The sequence below is a fragment of the Peromyscus californicus genome, unplaced genomic scaffold (genome assembly GCF_007827085.1).
Source record: "Peromyscus californicus insignis strain IS unplaced genomic scaffold, ASM782708v3 Scaffold_4__1_contigs__length_199733344, whole genome shotgun sequence".
Lineage (NCBI taxonomy): Eukaryota > Metazoa > Chordata > Mammalia > Rodentia > Cricetidae > Peromyscus > Peromyscus californicus.
The window spans coordinates 73,702,345-73,724,525 of record NW_026294562.1 but is presented as its reverse complement, the minus strand read 5'-3'; the positions used below and the strand labels follow the sequence as shown (position 1 = coordinate 73,724,525).

Genomic DNA, 22,181 nt, shown 5'->3' with positions numbered 1-22,181 from the left:
TCTGTAGACTTCAGAATGGCATTACTAAAATAAGTTTATAGCTTCAAAGGATTATACTCACCCACTCTTAGTAATTTAATCTCATAATGTACATGTGTTTTCCTTATTGTGTACTTTTGGCAAATCCAGTGTTCAGTAGTGGTTTACAGGAAGGAAGTTTGTGCATTTTTAGCAAACAGTCTTGATTTTATTGTAATTATGGTACTTATATTTTCTTAGGATAATTTTTTTTTTTTTTTTTTTTTTTTTTTTTGGTTTTTCGAGACAGGGTTTCTCTGTGTAGTTTTGCGCCTTTCCTGGGACTCACTTGGTAGCCCAGGCTGGCCTTGAACTCACAGAGATCCGCCTGGCTCTGCCTCCCGAGTGCTGGGATTAAAGGCGTGCGCCACCACCGCCCGGCCTTTTTAGGATAATTTTTAATTGAAGTCATTGTTTAATTTGTACACACAATGCATATGCAAATAATGCAACTTAATACTCAACTGTCAAGCCTGTAATCCCAGAACGGTCAAGCTTGTAATGTCCCAGAGGTGGGGGCAAAAGGATCAGTTCAAGGTCATCCCAGGCTACATAGCAAATTCAAGTCAGTCAGGCTACAGTCTCAAAAAAAAAAAAAAAAAAAAAAAAAGGATAACTATCTGTCTATTTTGTTACTTTGTATATTGCATATATTCTTTATTAATATGTTTATTTATTTTACATACTTAAATATAAGGTATTTCATGATAAACTATACATTTTTGTAGCTATGATGATACATTACAGCTTCTTATTAGAAATCACAAATTCTTTGAATATTTTTTGTGCTTACTAGTTTAATGTGTCTTACAAAGTCTCTCTATCTGAAAAGTATCCCTGCAAAGAAGAAAGATAGTAAGGTGGGGATGTATTGCAGCATCTCATTCCATAGACAGTGTTCTAAGCCAGGTTTCCCACTCTCTTCCTGAGGCCTCTTCTCAGTGCCGGTTTCCCAGGAGCTCTGTCTGAAGCAATATTTCTCAGAAGACACAGGTCCCTGAATTCTGGGTAGCAAGACCCTGGAGTAATCTATTTTTGAATGTATTAAAGTAAATCCTTAAGTTGTTAGTGGTGTGATTTAAGACCCATGGGCAGCTCTAGAGAACTTGCTAGTTACAGCCCTTAGGGCAGTGGTTCTCCATCTTCCTAATGCTGCAACCCTTTAATGCAGTCCCTCGTGTTGTGGTGACCCCAGACTATAAAATTATTTTTGTTGCTACTTCATAAATGCAGTTTTGCTGCTGTTAAAATCATAATGTAATTATCTGTATTTCAGTGGTCTTAGGTGACCCCTGTGAAAGGGTTGTGACCCACAGTTTGAGAACTGCTGCCTGGAGAGATACCCCATACCTTTGTTTCTAGACCTGGTGAGCATATGTAGATTTTTAAGGTCAGCATATGTATAATTAATCATTTATGCTTTTCATTACATGTCAGGGCAAAGTGCAATTGCTGGGGAAGAGCACCCCAAAGGCTCCATTCTGCAGGAAGTGCACCTCAGATTCCTGCTGACAGGACTGCTCTCAGGACTCCCTTCTCCTCAGTTTGCCATCCGGATGTGCCCACCACTGACCACGAAAAACATAAAGATGTATCAGCCACTCCTTGCTGTTGGTGAGTATTTGACCGCTTCTTTTCTTAAACTCATTTTATAAGATACTTAGGTTTCCAAATTTCTAGAAAGGCCTTTATTCTCTTTGGGGATGTTTTAAAAGAAGAAATGGGTTAGGGAAAATTGTTCAAATAATTCCCTTGAAATATTTTTCTTATTTCTTTCTGTTCCATTGCCTGTCTTAATTTTGATTGCGCTGAGCTCATGTGCACATTTCTGAAGTGTCAGGGACTATCTGGGGCAGACAAAATGCTTTAGGAATAGCAATGGCTATAACTGTTGTTCAGTGCAGTGGTAGCAGAGATGCTGACTAACCACGTTAACACCAGTGACTGACGGCTGTGCACCATGCTTTATACATTTTCCCATCTAATCTCTAACAGTTAGATTTTCTGCTTTTCCTAGCTTAAAGAGGTAGGAATGTAGGTTTAGTGTTGGGTAAGCAGCTCACCCAAGGCCTGAGTAAAAGTTTCATTCACTTCAGAAATCACATTTAACCATCATAATATATTGTCTTGTCATGACCTGTTTAAAAGGAGACAAACCATATTAGAACACTCTGGTTAATGAGCTCAGGTTAGCTGCTTTTATAGTAAACATCGAGTCTCAAAAACATCAACTTTCACGTGTAGAAAAGTTTAAATTATCATATATATTGATTTATATTTTAAAATCTTTCAAAAGAAATATGTCCCCGAAGTTAGGTAAGATTTCAGAATATATGATTAGACCCCATTTTGATAAGGAAGGAAACAGATTTTTCTTCCTGTTCACTTTTTTTTCTTTTCTTTTACATACCAACCCCTGTTCCCCCTTCAGTGTGTCTTTTAAGTATATCATTTGGATCCTTTCATAGAAGATAAATTTAATGAAGGACTTTGTTTGGAATTGGCCCTCCGACTGAATCAGCACGTGTCTCTTCTGTCATTTTGGTAGGTACAAGCAATGGTGCTGTCCTGGTGTACCACCTCACCAGCGGTCTGCTGCACAAGGAGTTGAGTGTCCACTCGTGTGAAGTCAAGTGAGTATGGCTTTGTACAATCACACGTCAGAAACACTCTCTCCAGTGAGTCTCGTGGGCTTTTCTGCATTGACCATTCTGCTCTGGGGTGTGCAGCAGTTTGAATGACAATGCGTATCTAGCTAATGGTTCATTTGTTCAGGACATTGTGCTTGTGGGTTTCTCCTAATTCCAGATTCTTTTCTCACTGGAAAGCACTATGTTGCAGGTTTATATTTTATTTCTCAGTTTGATTAAGATCTGTCAAGCCTGCTTGTGGCTAATTTGAATAAAGTCATTTTTAGTTGTTAGTTTGCCTATCACCAGGAAAGATACAAACTGAGAAGCATTTTTTGATTTTGAAGTGCAGTCTGTGTGTGAGTGTAGTGTGTGCAGAGGCTTCTGAGAGAAGATTGCATTGGGAGCAGAGAGCAGCCTGCAGCTGCCCTAGGGTGTGCTTCAGACATACCCCACAGCTTTATTTTGCTGAATGCAGAACTGGTTTTTTTTCCCCATAAGTGCTATACTATGAAATACATGTATACATGCACATGTAAAATGCCCAGTATTGGTGAAATTATTAAGGCCACTCCACGTAGTTAAAAGGAGATTTATTTAATGGCGTAACTTACAAATTAAGGAATAGGTAGGTCGCGGAGTCTGGGGAAGGTGTATCACAGTCCAGCGGTGTTCTCTGGAGCTCTGCTCAGTCCACCTCTCCAGTCCAGGGTCCCGCAACAGAGAGCGCCCGCCGATCCAGATCTCGGGTCCCCGGCGCCTCCCTTGGCCCCGCCTTGTAGGCGTGACAGTTGCCGAAGTCTCAATGGGGGTTGGAACTTCCAGATCAAAGCTGGAATGGCTACCCACTACATCTCCCCCTTTTTATCTAAATAAGAAGGTTCTAACCTAATACAAGACTATATACAAAGGAATGGTTATCAAATATTGTCCAGGAATAATGAGGGATAATGACCTAGATAAGATGGAAGTACAACCAATGCAAACAATATCAAGCAAGAAACACATACTAAAGTCCAGAGAAGTATAGAGCATAGGTAAATGGCATGTTACAAAGATCCTTCCAAAAGGTGTCCTATCCTAAAGAACCTGAATCTAATACTTAATATGTTCTATCTACTAAGTTGTAACTATAACTGCTAGTCTTCAATCCCATCAAAGACCTGAGAAGGAATATAATGGTACCTGAGAAATGGTACATGGATGCAAACAACTTTCGGGAATCTTGCGAGAGTAGACGGAGACAGCTGGCAGCCTGGACAGTCACCTAATGTTTCTCAGCATTGTTGGTGCATTCAAATTGGCTACAGGCCTAAAGTATCTGACAGACCATTTTCAGAAGCAGGAATTCTGAAAGACCATCTTACCCTGTCTTGGCAGAGTACAGTGGTCGCTTTCCTTGTGTCCCACTTGTCCAGAAAGGATAGCATTGCATTAGTACTGTCAGCCGTCGAGGCAAGGGCAGTTCTTTGCCCAGTAGGCCATTTTGTGCCAAGAAGACAAACTTCCAAATGGAAATGTCTTAGAAGCCCAACATTCTCTCGGGATCAAATTGGTGCAGCCAGGAGCAATTGTGTCTCACATCAACAGAATTCTAAGTTATTTAAATGCCATATTCTCTAGGTCTATGAAGTGTTTGAAGATTACCTGTCCATCTGACCTATGTATCTGTAAATCTGGATAACCTAACTAACGTAACTACAGAGATGACAAGCATAGGTGACTATAAATCTATAAGTCTCGGTACAGCTCCAAAGCAGGGCCTGCTGGCAACCTTGGCGGGCGGCAGCTGGAGGCAGGAGCCGGGATGTCGGGGAGCCAGATGGCGGGAGCCTGGATGGTGGGAGCCGGATGGCGGGGAGCCGGATGGCGGGAGCCGGGATGGCGGGGAGCCGGGATGGCGGGAGCGGGGGCCCGCACTCGGGGAGGAGGGGGATCGCCTCACTCACAGCGGTTTTTCGCTGGTCTGGGGGCTAAGCTAGGGAGCTGAGACCGGACTAGCTGCTCCCTTTTTCGGGAATGGAACCGTGTAGGCGTTCCCTGGTTCTATGGAACTCTGCAGGCGGGTTAGGTACCCGCCAGCCGGGGAGAAGGCTGAGGGCGGGAGCCACCCAGGCCTTTGGAACTTGCCCCACGTTGGGCGCCAGATATTGGTGAAATTATTAAGGCCACTCCACGTAGTTAAAAGGAGATTTATTTAATGGCGTAACTTACAAATTAAGGAATAGGTAGGTCGCGGAGTCTGGGGAAGGTGTATCACAGTCCAGCGGTGTTCTCTGGAGCTCTGCTCAGTCCACCTCTCCAGTCCAGGGTCCCGCAACAGAGAGCGCCCGCCAATCCAGATCTCGGGTCCCCCGGCGCCTCCCTTGGCCCCGCCTTGTAGGCGTGACAGTTGCCGAAGTCTCAATGGGGGTTGGAACTTCCAGATCAAAGCTGGAATGGCTACCCACTACAGCCCAGTGTGTTAATGATCCTTTAATGAAAATATAAGACAGGTTCTGTATTTCGTACATTTGTAATTTAGTCTCGTGTGTACATTGAAAGCATTAGTGAATCTAATGAACATATTTCAGTGTAAATCTGTTTTCCAGATGGAGCAAGGTTAACCTTTTGAGTATCACAGCTTGTGGTTAAAATAGAAATCTCTTTCAAGAGCACTGCCTCTGGTGCAGCCCAGGAGGTGGCTTTTACCATCGTACTTTGGGTCCCTCCAGTGTCTCTGCAAATGCATTTTCATAGATTAGTAATATCTTCAAGACACTGAACTTGGGGTACAGCAGCACTGTTCCTCTTTGGCCTCAGGGTCTGCAGCTGACCATTCTGACACTTCTTCCAGTGGTCCCTGCCGCCACTGCTCTTCATGTCTTCTCTTTCTCTTCCTTTCCTGTCTACATTTCCTGTTACCCTTATCTTTTGTTTCTTTTATGGCTGACACCAGCCAACCAGAACTCTGCAGTGCTAAACCCACCACAACTCTAAAGAGTAGGTACTGTCACCTTTCCAGCTGACAGACAAAGAAACAGTAATACAGAGTCCGGGGAAACGGTGGGGTGGGGTGGGATTCAGTCCTGGCCTTTCAGGTATCAAAGCCTGTGCTGTGTGTGCTATGGACAGTCTGTGTGCTGGTCTCCTGCTAAGAACATCCATGGATTGAGACTCAGTGATGGCAATAAAAGGAGATGTTGACTGAGCCAAGAATCAGGCTGAGAAGTTGACCTGAACTTCCAGAAGATCGAGCATGTTGGCATTAGTTTCTGAATTCTCAACCTCAATAACTGGTTTATTGCAGAGTTAAGTTCTGACCTGGATCAGTCAGGATGTGTATTGCCACGTACTTGCACATACTGTGGTATTACTTACGGCTGAGTCATCCTGAAACTGTTGTCTGGACAGTGAGTACTCTAGGGGATGTGTTGCCTACACAGAGGAGTGCTGGGAATGATCATATGCAGATGCCCCGCTTTTCACATGAATTTCTCGCTTTGTTAACATTTTGAAGGTAATTCACTTTATATTCAGAGATGTTACTCAAAAGGATGCTAAAATCCTGCTGTCTTTCTGCTTCAATTAATTCAGTTTAGTATTACAACTAAAGCCATTATGAAAATTTCACAGATGTGCCAGAAAAAAATCTGAACCAATTAGCAATAAACCCAATGTATTCTTGATTTTTCACATGCAAATTAAGGCTAACTTTTAGATAGTTGTTTTACTTATACTTGAATCTTACGTAGATACATGGCCAGGGACTGAATAATGACAGATAGTTGTGGGAGGGTGCAAGGTTGGAGTAGGAAACATGGAATTTCAATGTTTTACAAGCTGTTGAACATTTTCTGTAAAACTATAGTTGGCGACTTTGGTGCTTCTAACCCAGTAGTAAATACAGAAGTTACAAAGTGGAGTGGCTGACTCTGTTAGAGCATTAGTTTGTATCTTTGTCCGGTGGTGTGAGTTTAAAACATAGTCTGGTACCTGAAGAGTTTAGGAGCAGTAGTTTGTATAGCACAGATTAACCTAGTAGTGCTTTGATTACATTGAATTATTGTGGAAAGTGAATGGTCTCTCTTGTTTACCTAGAGATCTACAGGAGAATTTTAGGATTAGGGTCTTCAAAACTGTGTGCTCTCAACCTTTGTGAAGGAGCTTCTGTGTGTTTTACCCCTTATATAGATGCCCAGCATGCTCAGCTTGTGAACCCATGACAGTCTGATGATTAATCCTAAGATTACAGTTGTTCAGGGGCTAGGGATCCTACCAAAAAAGATTAGAGAACTCCTGGATCAGGATGAGCTGCTGTTCTTAGCCCTTCAGCTACACAGTATATGGTTAAGCCTGGACAACAGTGTTCTAATCCCAGTGGCGGTGTGAAGCTCAGCTGTTCTGACAGGAGTTTTTATTCTTTTCTTCTGACAGATAAGCCCTTCCTTATCTAATCCACTTGGAAATCCAGCTTGATTTTATGTTACTTAAGAAGGTGTAAACAGCTGTTGCATTCTGTTCAAAGGCAACATGGTCACACTGCCAGATTACAAATGAACGCCCCTGCAGGTTCTGCTGCAGCTCCTGGGCTGGGACTGCTCATGAACAGGGAAACACGTCCGTGAATCTGTGTCACACTGCTTCACAGGTGTGCTAGGCGAGATGCATGGTGCCTCCCTTCAAAGACAGTCCAGGGTGCTGGGAGTGCAGGTCAGTGGGAGGGTGCTTACCTAGCACATGTGAGGTCCTGGGTTCAATCCCCAGCAACACACGACTAGCTTATTGTCTCTTACACTGTTGCCTTGGTTGGTCGGCCTTAGATCAAATGGCACAGTTCCACGGTCCTCTTGGGAGACTTGCTTGGTCCCTGAGGTGAGACTGTGTGGCTCACACAGCTTCTGCTGAGCTCTGCATCATTTTGTAGTAGGTATTACAAAATACGCTTGGATACTGTCCCTTTTCTTCTAGGATATAAGCTCCAGATGGGCAGCAGGTCTGTCTGTCTCATTCAGTGTCCCACATAGCCACTGGCATGTATTGGATACTTAATGGATTCATTTTAAAAGCAATGTATGAGAAGTGGGAGGGCAGGTTGCCAGTGCCCAGAGCTCCTGAAACCACTATACCAAGTGTAATAACGAACTAGTGAATTGATATTGCCAGCAGCAGGGAATCTAGGTGAACATCTGCTTGAACACTACCAGGCTTATAGAGAGTAGATCAAATGTGTGATTCCTTCCTTTTACTCTAGAAAAATGTAAGACTTCCCTGCAAGGGGGAAGAAAAGAGAAGAGACACAAGGACTTTTCTAGTGATTAGCCCAGTTAGAGGATAATCACTGTGGGCATATTTCTTTAAAACAGGCCTGATGAAGAAAACACGGCTTTAGTTAGTTCCTGAATAACTGTGTCAACCATGAGTGTGTAGTGGCCAATCCTTCTGTGTGTCTTCAGTAGTGTTTCTGTGCAACTAGTGAGACAGATACAGAGATCCAAGCGAGCAAGTGCTAGAGTCAGTCTGTTCCAGTGTCTCAAGAAGGAAGGGGAGCGGTTGTGCTCGGAGTGCAGGTTCCAGACTGTACTCATTTCAAGCAGCCATTAGTCTGAGTGTGTCAGTACGGCTTTATTGTGAAATGATTGTCATCCCAGTCAGCACAGCTATTGCTCCTGCTTCAGCTGCTGTTTTTAGCTCTCTGTGGATTATGCTGTCCTTCTACCAAAAGACAAATACATGGTACACAGGAACCAGTGAGGAAAATGCTTAGAGTTAACATAGCAGATACAGAGTTGACTGGGGCGTCTTACCCCAGTAATCTCACAGCTGGGAAGCTGAGGCAGGAGTATCACCATGGGCTACATAGTGTACTTGAGGTCAGTTCAAGGTACAGAGCAAGACTGTCTCAAAAAGAAAATAAATGACAGCAGGTAAGGTTCTGAGGATAGAGTGGTAAACTTGGATGAGGCAAATGTCTGATGGTCTTAAAAGCTGAAAATGGGAGCTTACATCAACATAGGAATAATTGTACTGCTTGGGGAAAAAGCAAAACAGAAAAAAAATAACCTATCACGCAAATCTAGTGATTGCACTCAGGTTGCTGTAGATCGGAGGTCAATAAACATTTTTCGCAAAGGATCGGTAATAAAGTTGGGAGGCTTAAGAGTTTAGATCCTGAAGCCTTTCACAGATGGCTCAAGTTTGCCATTGTGCTGAAACCAGCCATAGACATCACGTTCACATTGCAAGTAAATGGCCGTCCTATGAATACTGATGAGCAACTGTAAATGGGACCCAGTTTTAGACTTTTGTCTTGCCAGCCTTTCTACATGGAAGACAGTGTGTCACCATTGCCTGTCAGCCCGCCGCTGTCCTGGCGGGATGGCCCTTGCTGAGCCCATGCTTTCTCTGCGTGATGGAACACTTGGGGCTTCTGTCTCCTTCTCCATCTCAAAGCTGAAGACAGTCTTTGCTCCATCAAGTTTTGCTCTTGTTGACAGCTGGGGGTTTTGATAACGTCCCTAGTCGTCACTTTAAGGACTTCTCTGAGTGCTCTGTGCTGCTGTTTTAAACACTTAAGTTCTGAAAACGGCTCTGAAGTCTTTCTCCCCAGCTGATATTAGCATCCATTTTAATGATGATAGGGACTTTGATAACTATCTGGTCATTACACTTGGAGATAAAATTTTAATTTGAACAAATTTCACATATGTTAGAGTTTGTAGTAACATAGCCTAAAAGGCTAAGAATAACATTTTAATTACATTATTAATAAAATAAGATCTTAGGAAAACCTTATTTTTCAAATAAACATTTCAAATGAAGAAAAGGTACAAGACTAAAATTTGTTTGCTTTCTAGGGGTATTGAATGGACAAGCTTGACCAGTTTCCTTTCTTTTGCTGCGTCAACCCCGAACAACATGGGCTTAGTGAGAAATGAGCTTCAGCTGGTTGATCTCCCAACAGGTCTGTGTGTCAGCTTACTGAAAGACTGGGGTGGTGGATCATGCTGATGGAAGACACTGCATAAAATATGCTCAGGGCATTTTCTCCCACCTTGGTGTGTGTCCTTATATCCTGTTCCCGTGGCCAGTCTCTGGTTCCGGAGTAATTGTCCTAGAAAAGCCACAGCACTGTTTCTCTGTACGTAATATCAGTGTGGCACAAGGTAAGTAGCAGACCGTTACCTGAACTCACAGATGTGCAGCAAAAGGGGGGACCCAGTCTTCTTTTGCACACAGTGCTGGATGTGTGACAGCGTTCATGTAGAGGTCAGAGGGCAACTGTGGGAGTCAGTTCTTTTTGCCCATGTTGGCTCCTGAGATTGACCTCAATGGCAAGTGACTTTACCCACTGAGCCCCTGAGCCCTCTCACTGGCCCTCTAAAAGATGAGTTTCTAAGCCGTCTCTGTAAGTCCTCTGCTTAGAGTTTGGACCACTGTAGGAAGCCTTCAAGTTTTTTATAGGATAGTGATGATTTTTAAATGCTCAGATCAGAACGTTGATAGCTACCAACTGATTATTGGATTAGGGAAACTTGAAATAGGAAGTCCTTGCAATAGAATGCATTGCAGGGCTAGGGATGTAACCCCATTCATACAGTGCTTGCCTAGCAGGTGGGAGCCCTAAGTTCTAGCTCCAGCACCACATAACCAGGAGTGACCCCAGCAGTCAGGAGGAAGAAGGCACTTTATCCTCAGCTACATGAGTTCAAGGCCAGCCTAGAACATGTGAGCCCTGTCTCATAATTTTAAAAAGTGTTTCTTAGTCTGGGAGGTGACTCAGCAGGTAACCCACACAGTAGAGGGAGAGAACTGACCCACAAATGTTTTCCTGACAACTGTCTGTGCACACTCACAAACCCACACACTCAGTAAATAACTAACTGTGATAAAAAAAAAAAAAAAAAAAAAAAAAAGAAAGCATTCCAGTAAGGAACTTGTTCAGGATTATTTACAATGTGTAACTCAATGAATTTAAGGAATGAAGAACTTGAAACTATAATAGCACATGAGTTTTTTTGTTTGTTTTTTGTTTTTTGAGACAAGGTTTCTCTGTGTAGCTTTGGAGCCTTTCCTGGAACTCACTCTGTAGCCCAGGCTGGCCTCGAACTCATGGAGATCCACCTGCCTCTGCCCCACCCCACCCCACCCCCAGTGCTGGGATTAAAGGTGTGCGCCACCACCGCCCAGCAGCACATGAGTTTCTTCATGAAGAAGCAATGAGTTTCTTCAAAATAATACAGTAGCTGGGCATAGTGGCCAGATCTCATTGAGTTCCAGGCTAGCCAGAGCTACATGGTGAGACCCTGTCTCAAAAAAACAAAACAGAAACAAATAAAGAAACAGTAGTAAAATCCATATATACATTTTTAAATAATAATGATGTGTAGGTGTAACAGGTGTTTGGTTGTTTTTCTGTATACAGTTGGTGTTAACTTAAAGGATCAGCCACGCCCATATTCCAGTGTTGCTGTAGTATCAGGAAGTGACCTGCCTGGGCACTGAAAGTCCTGGGTTCCTGCTTTGCTAGCATACTGGCTCTGACTTTCTCTCAGGCAATGTCATATCCCAGAGTTTGAATAAAACTATTATTTGTCATTCACTTTTTTTAAATCCCCATTTGTTTTCTTCAGCAGAACTGTTGGCTAATTTAGAATCTGTTGTTGTTGCAGATTTCTCTTATCTGTACTGATTTCCTGAAGAGGGAAGTGTGAGCACTCAGGTTGTAGGATTTTGTAGCCGGATGCTCTTGAGCAGTGGTTCTCAACCCTCCTAAAGCTAGGACCCTTTAATATAGTTCCTTATGTTGTGGTGACCTCCAACCATAAAATTATTTTTGTTGTTAATTCATAACTGTTATTTTACTACTGTTATGAATCATGATGTAAATATCTGTGTTTTCCAAAGGTCTTAGGTGGCCCCTTTAAAAGAGTCATTCGACCCATTTGAGGGTCGTGACCCACAGGTTGAGAAATGCTGCTCAAGAGGTTAGTAGACCAGCAGAGTCTTGAAAGGCCGTTTGGGAGTGTAGCTTGCGCTTGCTGCCTGCGGGAGCGGGGCATGGAGGTGTGTTCAGTTGTTTTCACCCCCTAGGTTCTTTAATTCAATGTAAATAAAACTCAGAAGATAGTAAAGCATATTTGCTCAGATGAAAGGTAGAATTTATGTTTTTATTTATGAAAACATGTCTTTTTTGGCACTTAACTAATAGAGCATATAGTTATAACTCCTAAATTTCGCTTAGAGAGACATTTTGGTAGGAATGTGCTCAGATACTTCATTTAATACTTTGCACATAGGATAAGAAATCTTAAATACTCATTTCAAGAGGTTTTTTCCTCCCAACTAATGGGCATTTGAAAACACAGTGTGTCTTCTGTACCTTTAAGTGCACAGTGATTGCTGCCAGTCCACAGATGCCCTAAAGTTTCAGACAGGGAGAGTTTCTGAAATTGAATTACAGAATTTAAGAAACTATATAACATTCAAATGTCTTTTGATAAAATAAATATTTGGATGTAATATTTTTTGTTTTCTTTTCACGTTTTAAGAATGTTTTTAAATTTAGCTAGTAGAACTGGCTTTGAAGCAAAGGAGTGAATGAACAGGAGGCAGAGGGCGTGGCTGCGTGGCCAACCACATCAGGTGGTCGGGCTTCTTGTTTTCACGTGGTGCATGGTGCTTGCTTTTCACCTTTTTGTTTTTCAATTAAAGGGAGGAGCACTGCTTTTCGTGGTGATCGAGGCAATGATGAATCACCCATTGAGATGATCAAAGTATCTCATTTGAAGTAAGTGTCCACCCACACCATCTACAGCTTTATCTCAGTGCCCTTTCACAGTTGGTTTTTAACTTTGAAGAAAGTTGGGGAGGGGCTGCTGGAGAGATGGCTCAGAGGTGAAGAGCACTGGCTGTTCTTCCAGAGGTCCTGAGTTCAATTCCCAGCAGCCATATGGTGGCTCACAACCATCTGTAATGAGATATGGTGCCCTCTTCTGGGATGTAGGCAGAATACTGTATGCATAATAAATAAATAGATAGATAATTTTTTTGAGAGTAGGGACATGTTAATATTCCTAGAATTTGTCAGTAATAACAGAGAGTTATGTGCGGCCATATCAAAAGCATATTTGACCACAGACGTGGAGACAGCCTTGAGATTCTCTGTTTCTTCTGCTTCCATCCCCACCTCCCTTTCTTTGTTTTTAGCAATCCTACTTTATGTGTATTTTTCCTTGGTTCAAAAATTCAAAAGACTGTGGAAATAAAATGAACCTAAATTGTATGTAGAGAAAATGAGGTCTTTCACAATAATCCCATGCTCGAAAGGGCACAAGACTTACAAGACAACAATCTTTATCAGGAAAAGCACATTTTGTCAATTCATAAAACTGGCTGTCTTATGTCACCACGACCCTAGAGTCATCTGAAAAGAGGGATGAACCTCAGTTGAGAAAATTTCTCCATAAGATCCAGCTGAAAGGCATTTTTTTAATTAGTGATTGATGGGGAAGGGCTCAGTCCATGGTGGGTGGTGCCATCCCTGGGCTGGTAATCCTAAGTCCTAAAAGAAAACAGGCTGAGCAAACCATGGGAAGCAAGCCAGTAAGCAGCACCCCTCCATGGCCTCTGCATCAGCTCCTGCCTCCAGGGTTCCTGCCCTATTTGAGTTCCTGTCTGACTTCCTTTGATGATGAAGTCATATAGAAGTGTAAGCTGAATAAACCCTTTTCTCGCCAACTTACTTTTTGGTCGTGGTGTTTTGTTGCAGCAATAGAAACTCTAAGACAGCTGGCTTTATTAATCTCATGACATGTAAAATTCACCCCAAAGTCGTATCATTTTAGAAAACAAAAGGGATAGCAATGTATTTTGGGATTTCTGTATGAATTTTAGAACTAGCTTGTCAGGTTTACCCAGAACACCTTTGGGTTTTGATCTGTGTATCAGCATGGGGAAGAATGGACATCTTAACAAATTGTAAAATTCATGAATGTGGCATGTACCACCACCTGTTTAGCTCTTTGTCCAGAAATGGTATTGTATGCAGTAGTGTACATGATTCAATATGTAAGTCTGTATGTGTTATTTATTGTTTTGTATCTTTTATGATGCTGTTATAAATGGATGTTTTAATCTCAATTTCCAATTGTTTATTATACATCGAAATACAATTAAGTTTTTGATGGTTACCTTGAACCTTGTGAGCATGCTAGGCTGAGTTATTAGTTCTAGGAATAGTTTTGTTGATTTCTTAGAAGTCTCTGTAGACAGTCTTGGTTGCTCATAAAGACGTTTCTGATCTATCTTTCTCATCTCTAGGCCTTTTGTTTTGTTTTGTTTGTTGTTGTTGTTGGTACACTGAGTAGGGCTGTGAGTAAATGTTGGGCCCAAGCAGCGAGAGCATACGATTGCCGTGTGCGTGTGCCAGGATCTTAAGCCCTGGCCCTTTACATAAGTACTTCCTACTACATGACACCAATTTAATGTGGCCTGTACTTTTGATAAGGTGTATTTCATTCTATTTCACGTCATACTATCTTGACATTCCCACGGCATATTTATATATATGGGGTTTTTTTTCCCCAGATACATCTTTCTGTTTTTTTTCTAGTTCTGTTTTAGTCAGAGAGCACATTTGATGTTATTTCAGACTCCTTAGATTTAATGTGATTTATCACATGGCTCAGTATCTGTCTGTCTTAATGAATGTCCCTGTGCCTTGGAAAGCTGCTGCTGTTCCAGTATCCTGTGAGTTCTGTCCTACATGGTACTCAAGGCTGCTGTGCTCATGCTAGATCTCTGTTGCAGTTCTTCTGTGAACGACTGGGAGGTCAGTGCCGAGTCCCTGCATTCGTTACGCGTTCACTTACTTTTCTCTCAAAGAACTCAAGTTCTTGTGGGTATTCTGTGCTCTGTAATCAGGACATTTTTAAGATCAGTGTTGCCATGATTTTTATTTTTTATCACTAGGAAGGATCTTCTCTTGGGTATTGTACATTTGGAAATAAGTCTGGATAGTCTGATATTGGCACGGCCAGTGCAGTTTTGTTTTGATTGGTATTTATATATGTTTATCCTTCTGTGTACACGCTGACACGTCTTTGTGCTCTTGAGTGGTTTTCTTCTAGACAGTGAGTGCTAGGAACTTACTCTTGTACTTGTCTACTTACGATGTTTGAGATCCTCTAGCATCCTATTTACATTTCCACGACTTAGCTCTCCTGTCTTCATCTCCTCCTCAGACTCTTTGAAAATGCCCCTCATTTGGTAATTTTTCCTTCCCCCAAAGTAGTTTTACTATTTCAGTGGAGTTGGCAGTTTCCTGTGCTGTATTGCATTTCTGATGATTTTCACTAAAACTGCATCCAAGTCTGGATCTCAGTTATGTTTCCTCTTGTGTGGACCAGTCGGTGCTCATCTTCCCTCTGCCCCCTGGGACTTTGTGCCTCCAGACTTCCTCAGAGTTCTGTTTGCGCTCACAGTCTTAGCTTCTCAGTGATTCATATTTAATGTAACTTTGAACATGACTTGTTGTGGGGCCTGAATGTTAGTTTAATTGCTTATGCATGGGACATGCCATCTGAGTTGTTGTTTTTTTTTTCTTGGCTTATTAACTAATTCATGATGTTTTGTTGTTGTTGTAAAAGGGGACCTTTTTGATAAATTTGTTGTTTATTTTAGGCAGTATTTGGCAGTCGTTTTCAAAGATAAGCCCCTGGAATTATGGGATATTAGAACTTGTACCCTTCTTAGAGAAATGTCTAAAAGCTTTCCTGCTATAACTGCATTGGTAAGTCACAGCCTGACAGCTGATTTGCCTGAGTACAGACTTATGTGGTAGCTGCTTTTGTAGCTTGAGTTAACATCATTCCTGCCAAGTGTTTTCTTGTTAAAATGTGTTAACATTTGGATATCTTGAGGAATATAAATACCATTATAAAAGAAAATTGGCCTTAAATGGCTGTCTTTCTTGAAATAAGAAGATATAAAGTTGGCCATGCTATCTGGTATTAGTACTTTTTTAAGAACTGTAGAAATAAAACCAGTGCCCTATTGACATAAGAAGAGGAAATAGACCAACATCAAAAGAGTTTGGAAACAAACCCGTGGGGATTTGGGGTCTAAGTACACAGTATAGTCATATGCAAGTCAAAGAGAATAGTCGGACTGTTTAGTTGTCGGTGTTAAGGAAACAGTGTCACCTTTTTTTTTTTAAGTTGTCATGCAAGTATACATTGTATGTTAAGCAACCCCCCAGCTCTTCCTTTTCTCAACTCTTAGATCTCTCACTAGTACCCTGTGTCCCTCCAGACAAAAACTATTCCACTTTAATGGAGGACAATAAAAAAGAGTAAGAAACAGGATGGCATTAACTAACACAGCACTGTTTCTGTAAATTAGATTTTCATGCATGTGAGACTTGGCCGTGGAGCACACCCTGAAATCCAGCACTGGAGCAGCAGGGTGGGGGGAGCACGTTTCATACAGCTGAGCCAGAAGCAGAAGGAAGGAAGACTGTCTTAGAAATATTCATGTGTCCAATAACTTCATGTTAAGAACTTTTCTGTAATGGGGCTGGAGACATAGCTCTGTGCTTAAGAGTGCTCACTGCTTTGTCAGAATACTGGGATTCAATTTCCAGCACCCATGGGGTAGCTCACAGCTGTCTATACACATGTGGTACACAGACATATATACAAGCAAAACACACACCTTTAAAATAAACTTTAGAAAGAAACTTTTACAACGAATGATATTGGATTAAGCTCATTAGAATAGGTGGAGGTATAAGAATAAACATGTAAATGAGCAACTGTGTGAGCACCTACACCTGAGCGGGCCTGATGGGAGACCACAATTGTCTAATCCTGGATGGGTGGGAATGTACAGGACTGTAGTGGAAGTCATTTCATCATGTGAAAAAGAAAGCATGAAAACCTACTTCTAGAAGTTTGCCATTAAACGATGTCCTTACTTGAAAACTAGTTGTGTGCTGATAGAAAGTAGCCCTGCCCAGCTGCTCTAAGCAGACGTTGATAGAAGGGAGCCTGGCACATCTGTCGTCTGTGCTATACAGGAGTGGTCGCCATCTCACAACCTGAAGAGCCTGAGAAAGAAACAGCTTGCCACCCGGGAGGCCATGGCCCGCCAGACTGTCGTCTCGGACGCTGAGCTGGGTGCCGTGGAGTCGTCTGTGATCAGGTACTATGTTCTGATTCCTGTCAGTGTACCTTTTACTGCCCATGCCCTGGCAGAGAACCTGGCAGACACCATGCAGGGCATCTGTGGTAGCGAGTTAGACTCACTTGTGAGCATTCGTTCAGTGCAGACCCAGATGACTGCAGGGAGTTTTGTTGTCCTTGTGCTCAGTGTTGTCGTAACACACAGTGCTGCTAACCCGTCAGCAGCCATGAGTGATCAGGCCAGCACCTTTCCATCCCGCCAGTCTTGAAACTGCAAACGATCACTGATATGGCTGGAGATAGACTCACCATCCCAGAAAATGTACTGGGAACCCTAGATTGTTATAGTAAACTTCAGAGGTTTTTAAATGGTCTTGGTCCTCCTGTAAATACAACTATACTGTGGATATTAGTGAGTGTCACTCTAGGGGAAAAAAAATGATCCTTTTCTGTATGTTAAAGCTTGTTACAGGAGGCAGAAAGTAAGTCTGAACTCAGTCAGAACATCTCTGCTCGGGAGCATTTTGTGTTTACTGACAACGATGGCCAAGTTTATCATCTCACTGTTGAAGGGAACTCTGTGAAGGACAGTGCTCGGATTCCACCAGATGTAAGTGTCATCCTCAAATACATCTCTGTGGGGGATGTGATCAGGGATCTTGTTTGTCCATACCCAGTGAAGACATAGTTAAGGAAAACATCTTGAGAAAAGCCTAATAAAATAAATGTTACTATTTGAAAAGTCATCTCTGATTGAACTTGGTCAATCAGAGATTACAAAGTAACATAGTCACATGATCCTAGATCACATGTGCTCTTCCTTCTTACCATGATGGTGGTCCACAGGAACTATCTTTGTTGGCTTATGAAGCTGATGACAGGAAGGGACTTTCCAAGGTTCATGGCTAAGTCGTGACAGCCATGTTTGGAACTCAGCTCTGTCTAACATCAGCAGCCATCCTCTTTCTGTTCCATAGCTTTTCATGAAATACTTGGTTAGTTTGGGATACTTATAAACAGATTGTAAGTTTAGTGGCATTAATATTTACTTATTTGTAGGTATCTTTTTGGCCTTATGGAATTAATTATAGGAAAAAGTTGGCATCGGGTACATCTTACAGATTGCTTTTAATAGATGAATTAATAAACTGTTAACCAGTACAGATTATAATTAAATAGAGGCAGGAGGAGGGATTTTATACAATGTGTATTTAATTAAAATTTTCATCTAAGAATAGATGTCCTAGCAGAAAGCTGACTCCCATATTTAAAGTGGCTCAGGAAGGATCTTGACTAGCTGCTGTCATTTCAAGTTAAATGGGGCAGAAAGATGGTATCAGTTAGGGTCTCTGTTGCTGTGGTGAACACCGTGGCTACATCTGTGGGAAGAAAGGGCGTATTTCATCCTACAGCTCTCAGGTCACACTCTGTCACTGAGGGAAATCAAGGCAGGAACTGAAGCAGAGGCCGTGGAAAAATGCTGCTTATTGGCTTGCTTGCCATGACTTGCTCTACCTGCTTTCTTACACAACGCAGGACCACCTGCCCAGGGATGGCCCTGCCCACAGTGAGTTGGGCCATACCACATCAATCATCAATCAAGAAAATGCTCCAGAGGCCAATCTGCTGGAGCTGTGTTCTCAGTAAGGCTTCCTCTTCCCAGATGGCCCTGCCTGTGTAAAGTTGGCATAAAAACCAGCCATCATGGGTGTCCACTCCAAGATGGCGCCGTCACATGGTTTTTTAAAGTTAAAGCTGCTGGTGAAGAGAGCCCAGTGCCTCTTCATGGGGGCTCTCTGGGACTTCTATGTCACCTCCCCTCTGGGCAGCTGGCTTCTCCTCGAGGGAGTGAGTCAAGAGACCCAGGTCATATGGCCTGCTTGCAGAAGTTACACCTGTCACTTTTGCAGTCTGCTGTTGGTCCTTGGATCAGTCCTACTTACTGTAGGAAGTAACTACTGAGGCCCTTGAATGGATGGAGTCCTTCAGAGGCTAGCTGCCAAGTCTCCCCTATTAGCAAGCAAAGAATTGAAGGCATTCCCCTAAAAACATTATTCTAAAATCAAAGTTACCATCAGAATCTTTTCATATTATAGCATACATTTGACCATTACATAGAATAATAAGTCATATCTAAGACTTAGTAATACCTGTTTTTAAGTACATCTGATTTGTCTCCCATTTTTAAGATTTTTTTTTTTTAAAGGAGAAATTTCCCTAGATATTCTAGATCAGGGCTCTTTTTTTTTTTTTTTTTTTTTTTTTTTTTTTTGGTTTTCCGAGACAGGGTTTCTCTGTAGCTTTGGAGCCTGTCCTGGACTAGCTTTGTAGCTCAGGCTGGCCTCGAACTCACAGAGATCCGCCTGGCTCTGCCTCCCGAGTGCTGGGATTACAGGCGTGCGCCACCACCGCCCGGCTCTTTTTTTTTTTTTTTTAAGATTTAATTATTTATTATGTATACAGTGTTCTGTTTGCATGTATCCCTGCAGGCCAGAGGAGGGCACCAGATCTCATTACGGATGGTTATGAGCCACCATGTGGGTGCTGGGAATTGAACTCAGGACCTCTGGAAGAACAGCCAGTGTTCTTAACCTCTGAGCCATCTCTCCAGCCCGCATTTTTAAGATTTTTGAAAAGATGGATGTAGTAATATGAATGTGGAAAGTTGGTGTTGGGTGATTATAATAGGAAAGTAATTTTAAATGTGTGCAAAGAAAAGTAGTTATAGCTAATGCTGCTAAACGTTGGGAGGCCCTACTGTGCACCCGCAGCCTCCACATAGCTCCTCTTTTAGAAGCCCAGGAACGGTGTCATCTGGTCTCTTACAGAGTTACCTACAGATAGTTTGGTCTCTTCACTTTGCAGTTGCTTCACACTGAGATTATAATGTCAAGGGGCCAAAAACTCAAAATAACAGTCCTTCCGACTAAACCAAAGGAAAAGCTTTGGACTTTGGACATGCGTATTTGTTTTTCAATGTATTACATTATTATTTGCAGTGTACATGTGGTAGTCACAGGACAACTTGTAGCAGTCAGTTTTTTCTGTCTGCCTTATAGATCCCAAGTCTCAAACTCTGGTTGTCAGGCTTGGAGACTACCATCTAAGCACTGGCCAACTCTGGTCCTATAAATGCCTTTTTCAAGGTAGTCATGCCACACAGCTTAGAAGATGTCACCTCTATTTCATGGGGTCTTGAAGTCTGGGTATAACAACTCTTTATTCTGCTGAATTCTTTTATTTCAAATGAATGTGCGTCTTTGGAGGAATGACTGTATTAGTAAGCATGCAGCCTCCAGTGAAATTGGTATGCATTTCAAAACATATTATGTTTAGGGAAGGGATTGTTACCTATATATGTGAGAATTGGTTTTGGTTTATTACTTTTTCTGAAGCTGAATTTTTTTTCCCAGTGGCTATAATGTAGTATGTAGGAAAAGGATTTTGTTGATTTCGATCCAGTATTTTCCTTATTATTCTTTCAAATGTAAAGTTCTAAACATTTATTTTGAGTTGAAATTTTCATTCTGGATATTGGCCCTCAAACTATGAAGTACAGAAAATGGTAGAAGGAGAGAGAAAACTTGGCATATTTTTAATGTACGTATGTGTACTCCTCAGTGGCTTCCTTTATCTTGAAAATGGAAAGACTGGTACAGTGAATGTCTGCTGTTTGTCCATCTGCCTGGCATGGGGCACCACAGCAGCAGGGCACAGTGAGCTCTGCAGAGGGTATTTAGAGTCACAGGGAATGCACAGCAGGCCCTCCAGAAGCACCTGTGTGCTCCCTCAGCTCCACAGGAGGGGGTCCGCATGTCTGCACAGTTGAATTTATACAGCAACACTGATTTGTGGGCTAATTTAACCTCTAATATTCTCATTTTTAAATGTGAAAAGGAAAGTAAGATTTAAAATGTGAATATATTCAAGACAAAGTAAACTTAAAGGCAAACTCACATTCCATTCGGATTTCTGAGAAATGGAAATAAAATCTGAGAACTTTGTTTCATGTTACACAGAATCTCATGTACTTAATGGAAGTTGTTTTTGTTATTAAGCTCATTTTAATAATGAGTTTTAATTCTGTTTTTCTTTAGTTTCTGGGATTTCACTAGGATTTATATAATATCTAAGGAGGCAGTTGGTCATTTTGTCAAGCACTGGCACGTTCCTGACCTAACCATAGAGACCCCTCTGAATACTTTCATTGTTCTGTAAATGCGAAGCGAGAGTGACAACATTATTTAATACTGTCTCAAACTGTGTATTTATGGTGTGGCAGACATTGCCTTCAGGGCTTTAGCTTTATAGAATTACTACCAGCACCCACCCGACTCCACCAACAGTAGGCCCAAGGCACAGAAAGGTTAGATAAACATGCCCAACCATGCGGTGTGAAGAGGTAAAGCTGGGGCCTGGCAGCGCAGTCTGATGCCAGAGCATTAGAGCATGGGGCCTCTGATCCAACCTGTGCCTCTGTCGCATCTCCCATTACACTCCCTTCCCACAGTACTGTGCCAGTGAAGTGCTGAGGCTTCTTTTCTAGGGGACAAACCACTACATACACAGAGGGTGACTGAGTTTCCCTTGGGATGGACTTATATAACCTTTGTAATGAGATAAATTAGAGTGGGCTCTCTACTGCGGTTGATTTTTTTTCTTCCTGAAATTTTTTTTTCCTAAAGTATTTCTTCCTAAAAGACACACCTTCTCTATAGATGTAGTTTGGATAACCACACCCAGTGTCCATTTGAATAGACAATTTGAATGTCCATCAAATTTTAATGTCCTGTTCCGCACAGTTGAAGTTAATATGCAGTGGCTCTTTCAGGGTTCAAAGTTCTAGGATTTGATGGCATTCATACTAAAGTAAGTGCTTTATAAATAATGTATTTATTGTTTCGTTGTGATCATTACAGGGAAATATTTCTGTTCTAATGGTGACTCAGTCGAGAAGTTCATGGGTGATTTTGTTGCTCTTGCTTCTAGGGTAGCATGGGCAGCATTACCTGCATCGCTTGGAAAGGGGATACCTTAGTGCTTGGAGATATGGATGGAAATTTAAACTTCTGGGATTTGAAAGGCAGAGTATCCAGGTAGGAGCCAAGGGAGTTCTTTTTTCAAATGGGAACTTACAGTTGTAAATAGGACCAAGAAACCTGAGTGTAAACTGGAACTTTGAGTCCCATACTGTATAAACTTTGGAGGAAAACTGATCATGAGCCAGACTCTGATCAGAATATTAGACCCCGATCTGAAGGCAGCCCTGCAGAAGCCCTGGGACCTCACTCCAACAGGTATCAGTGGGCAGACCTACCTGTCCAGTGTGGCTCCCAAGAATGTAAAATGGTTCTCCCATCCTCACACC

General features: G+C 42.1%; 1 protein-coding gene across 1 annotated transcript in view; it reads left to right on the top strand.

Moving 5' to 3' along the window:
* Nucleotides 1–22,181, top strand: part of Wdr11 (WD repeat domain 11) — a 51,369-nt gene that overhangs the window by 16,229 nt on the left and 12,959 nt on the right. The window contains exons 10-17 of the mRNA XM_052762350.1: nucleotides 1,456–1,632; nucleotides 2,567–2,651; nucleotides 9,485–9,591; nucleotides 12,342–12,417; nucleotides 15,312–15,420; nucleotides 16,708–16,832; nucleotides 17,276–17,423; nucleotides 21,803–21,909. Of these exons, the coding sequence (XP_052618310.1) occupies nucleotides 1,456–1,632; nucleotides 2,567–2,651; nucleotides 9,485–9,591; nucleotides 12,342–12,417; nucleotides 15,312–15,420; nucleotides 16,708–16,832; nucleotides 17,276–17,423; nucleotides 21,803–21,909 (934 nt within the window). The remainder of the gene's footprint in view (nucleotides 1–1,455; nucleotides 1,633–2,566; nucleotides 2,652–9,484; nucleotides 9,592–12,341; nucleotides 12,418–15,311; nucleotides 15,421–16,707; nucleotides 16,833–17,275; nucleotides 17,424–21,802; nucleotides 21,910–22,181) is intronic.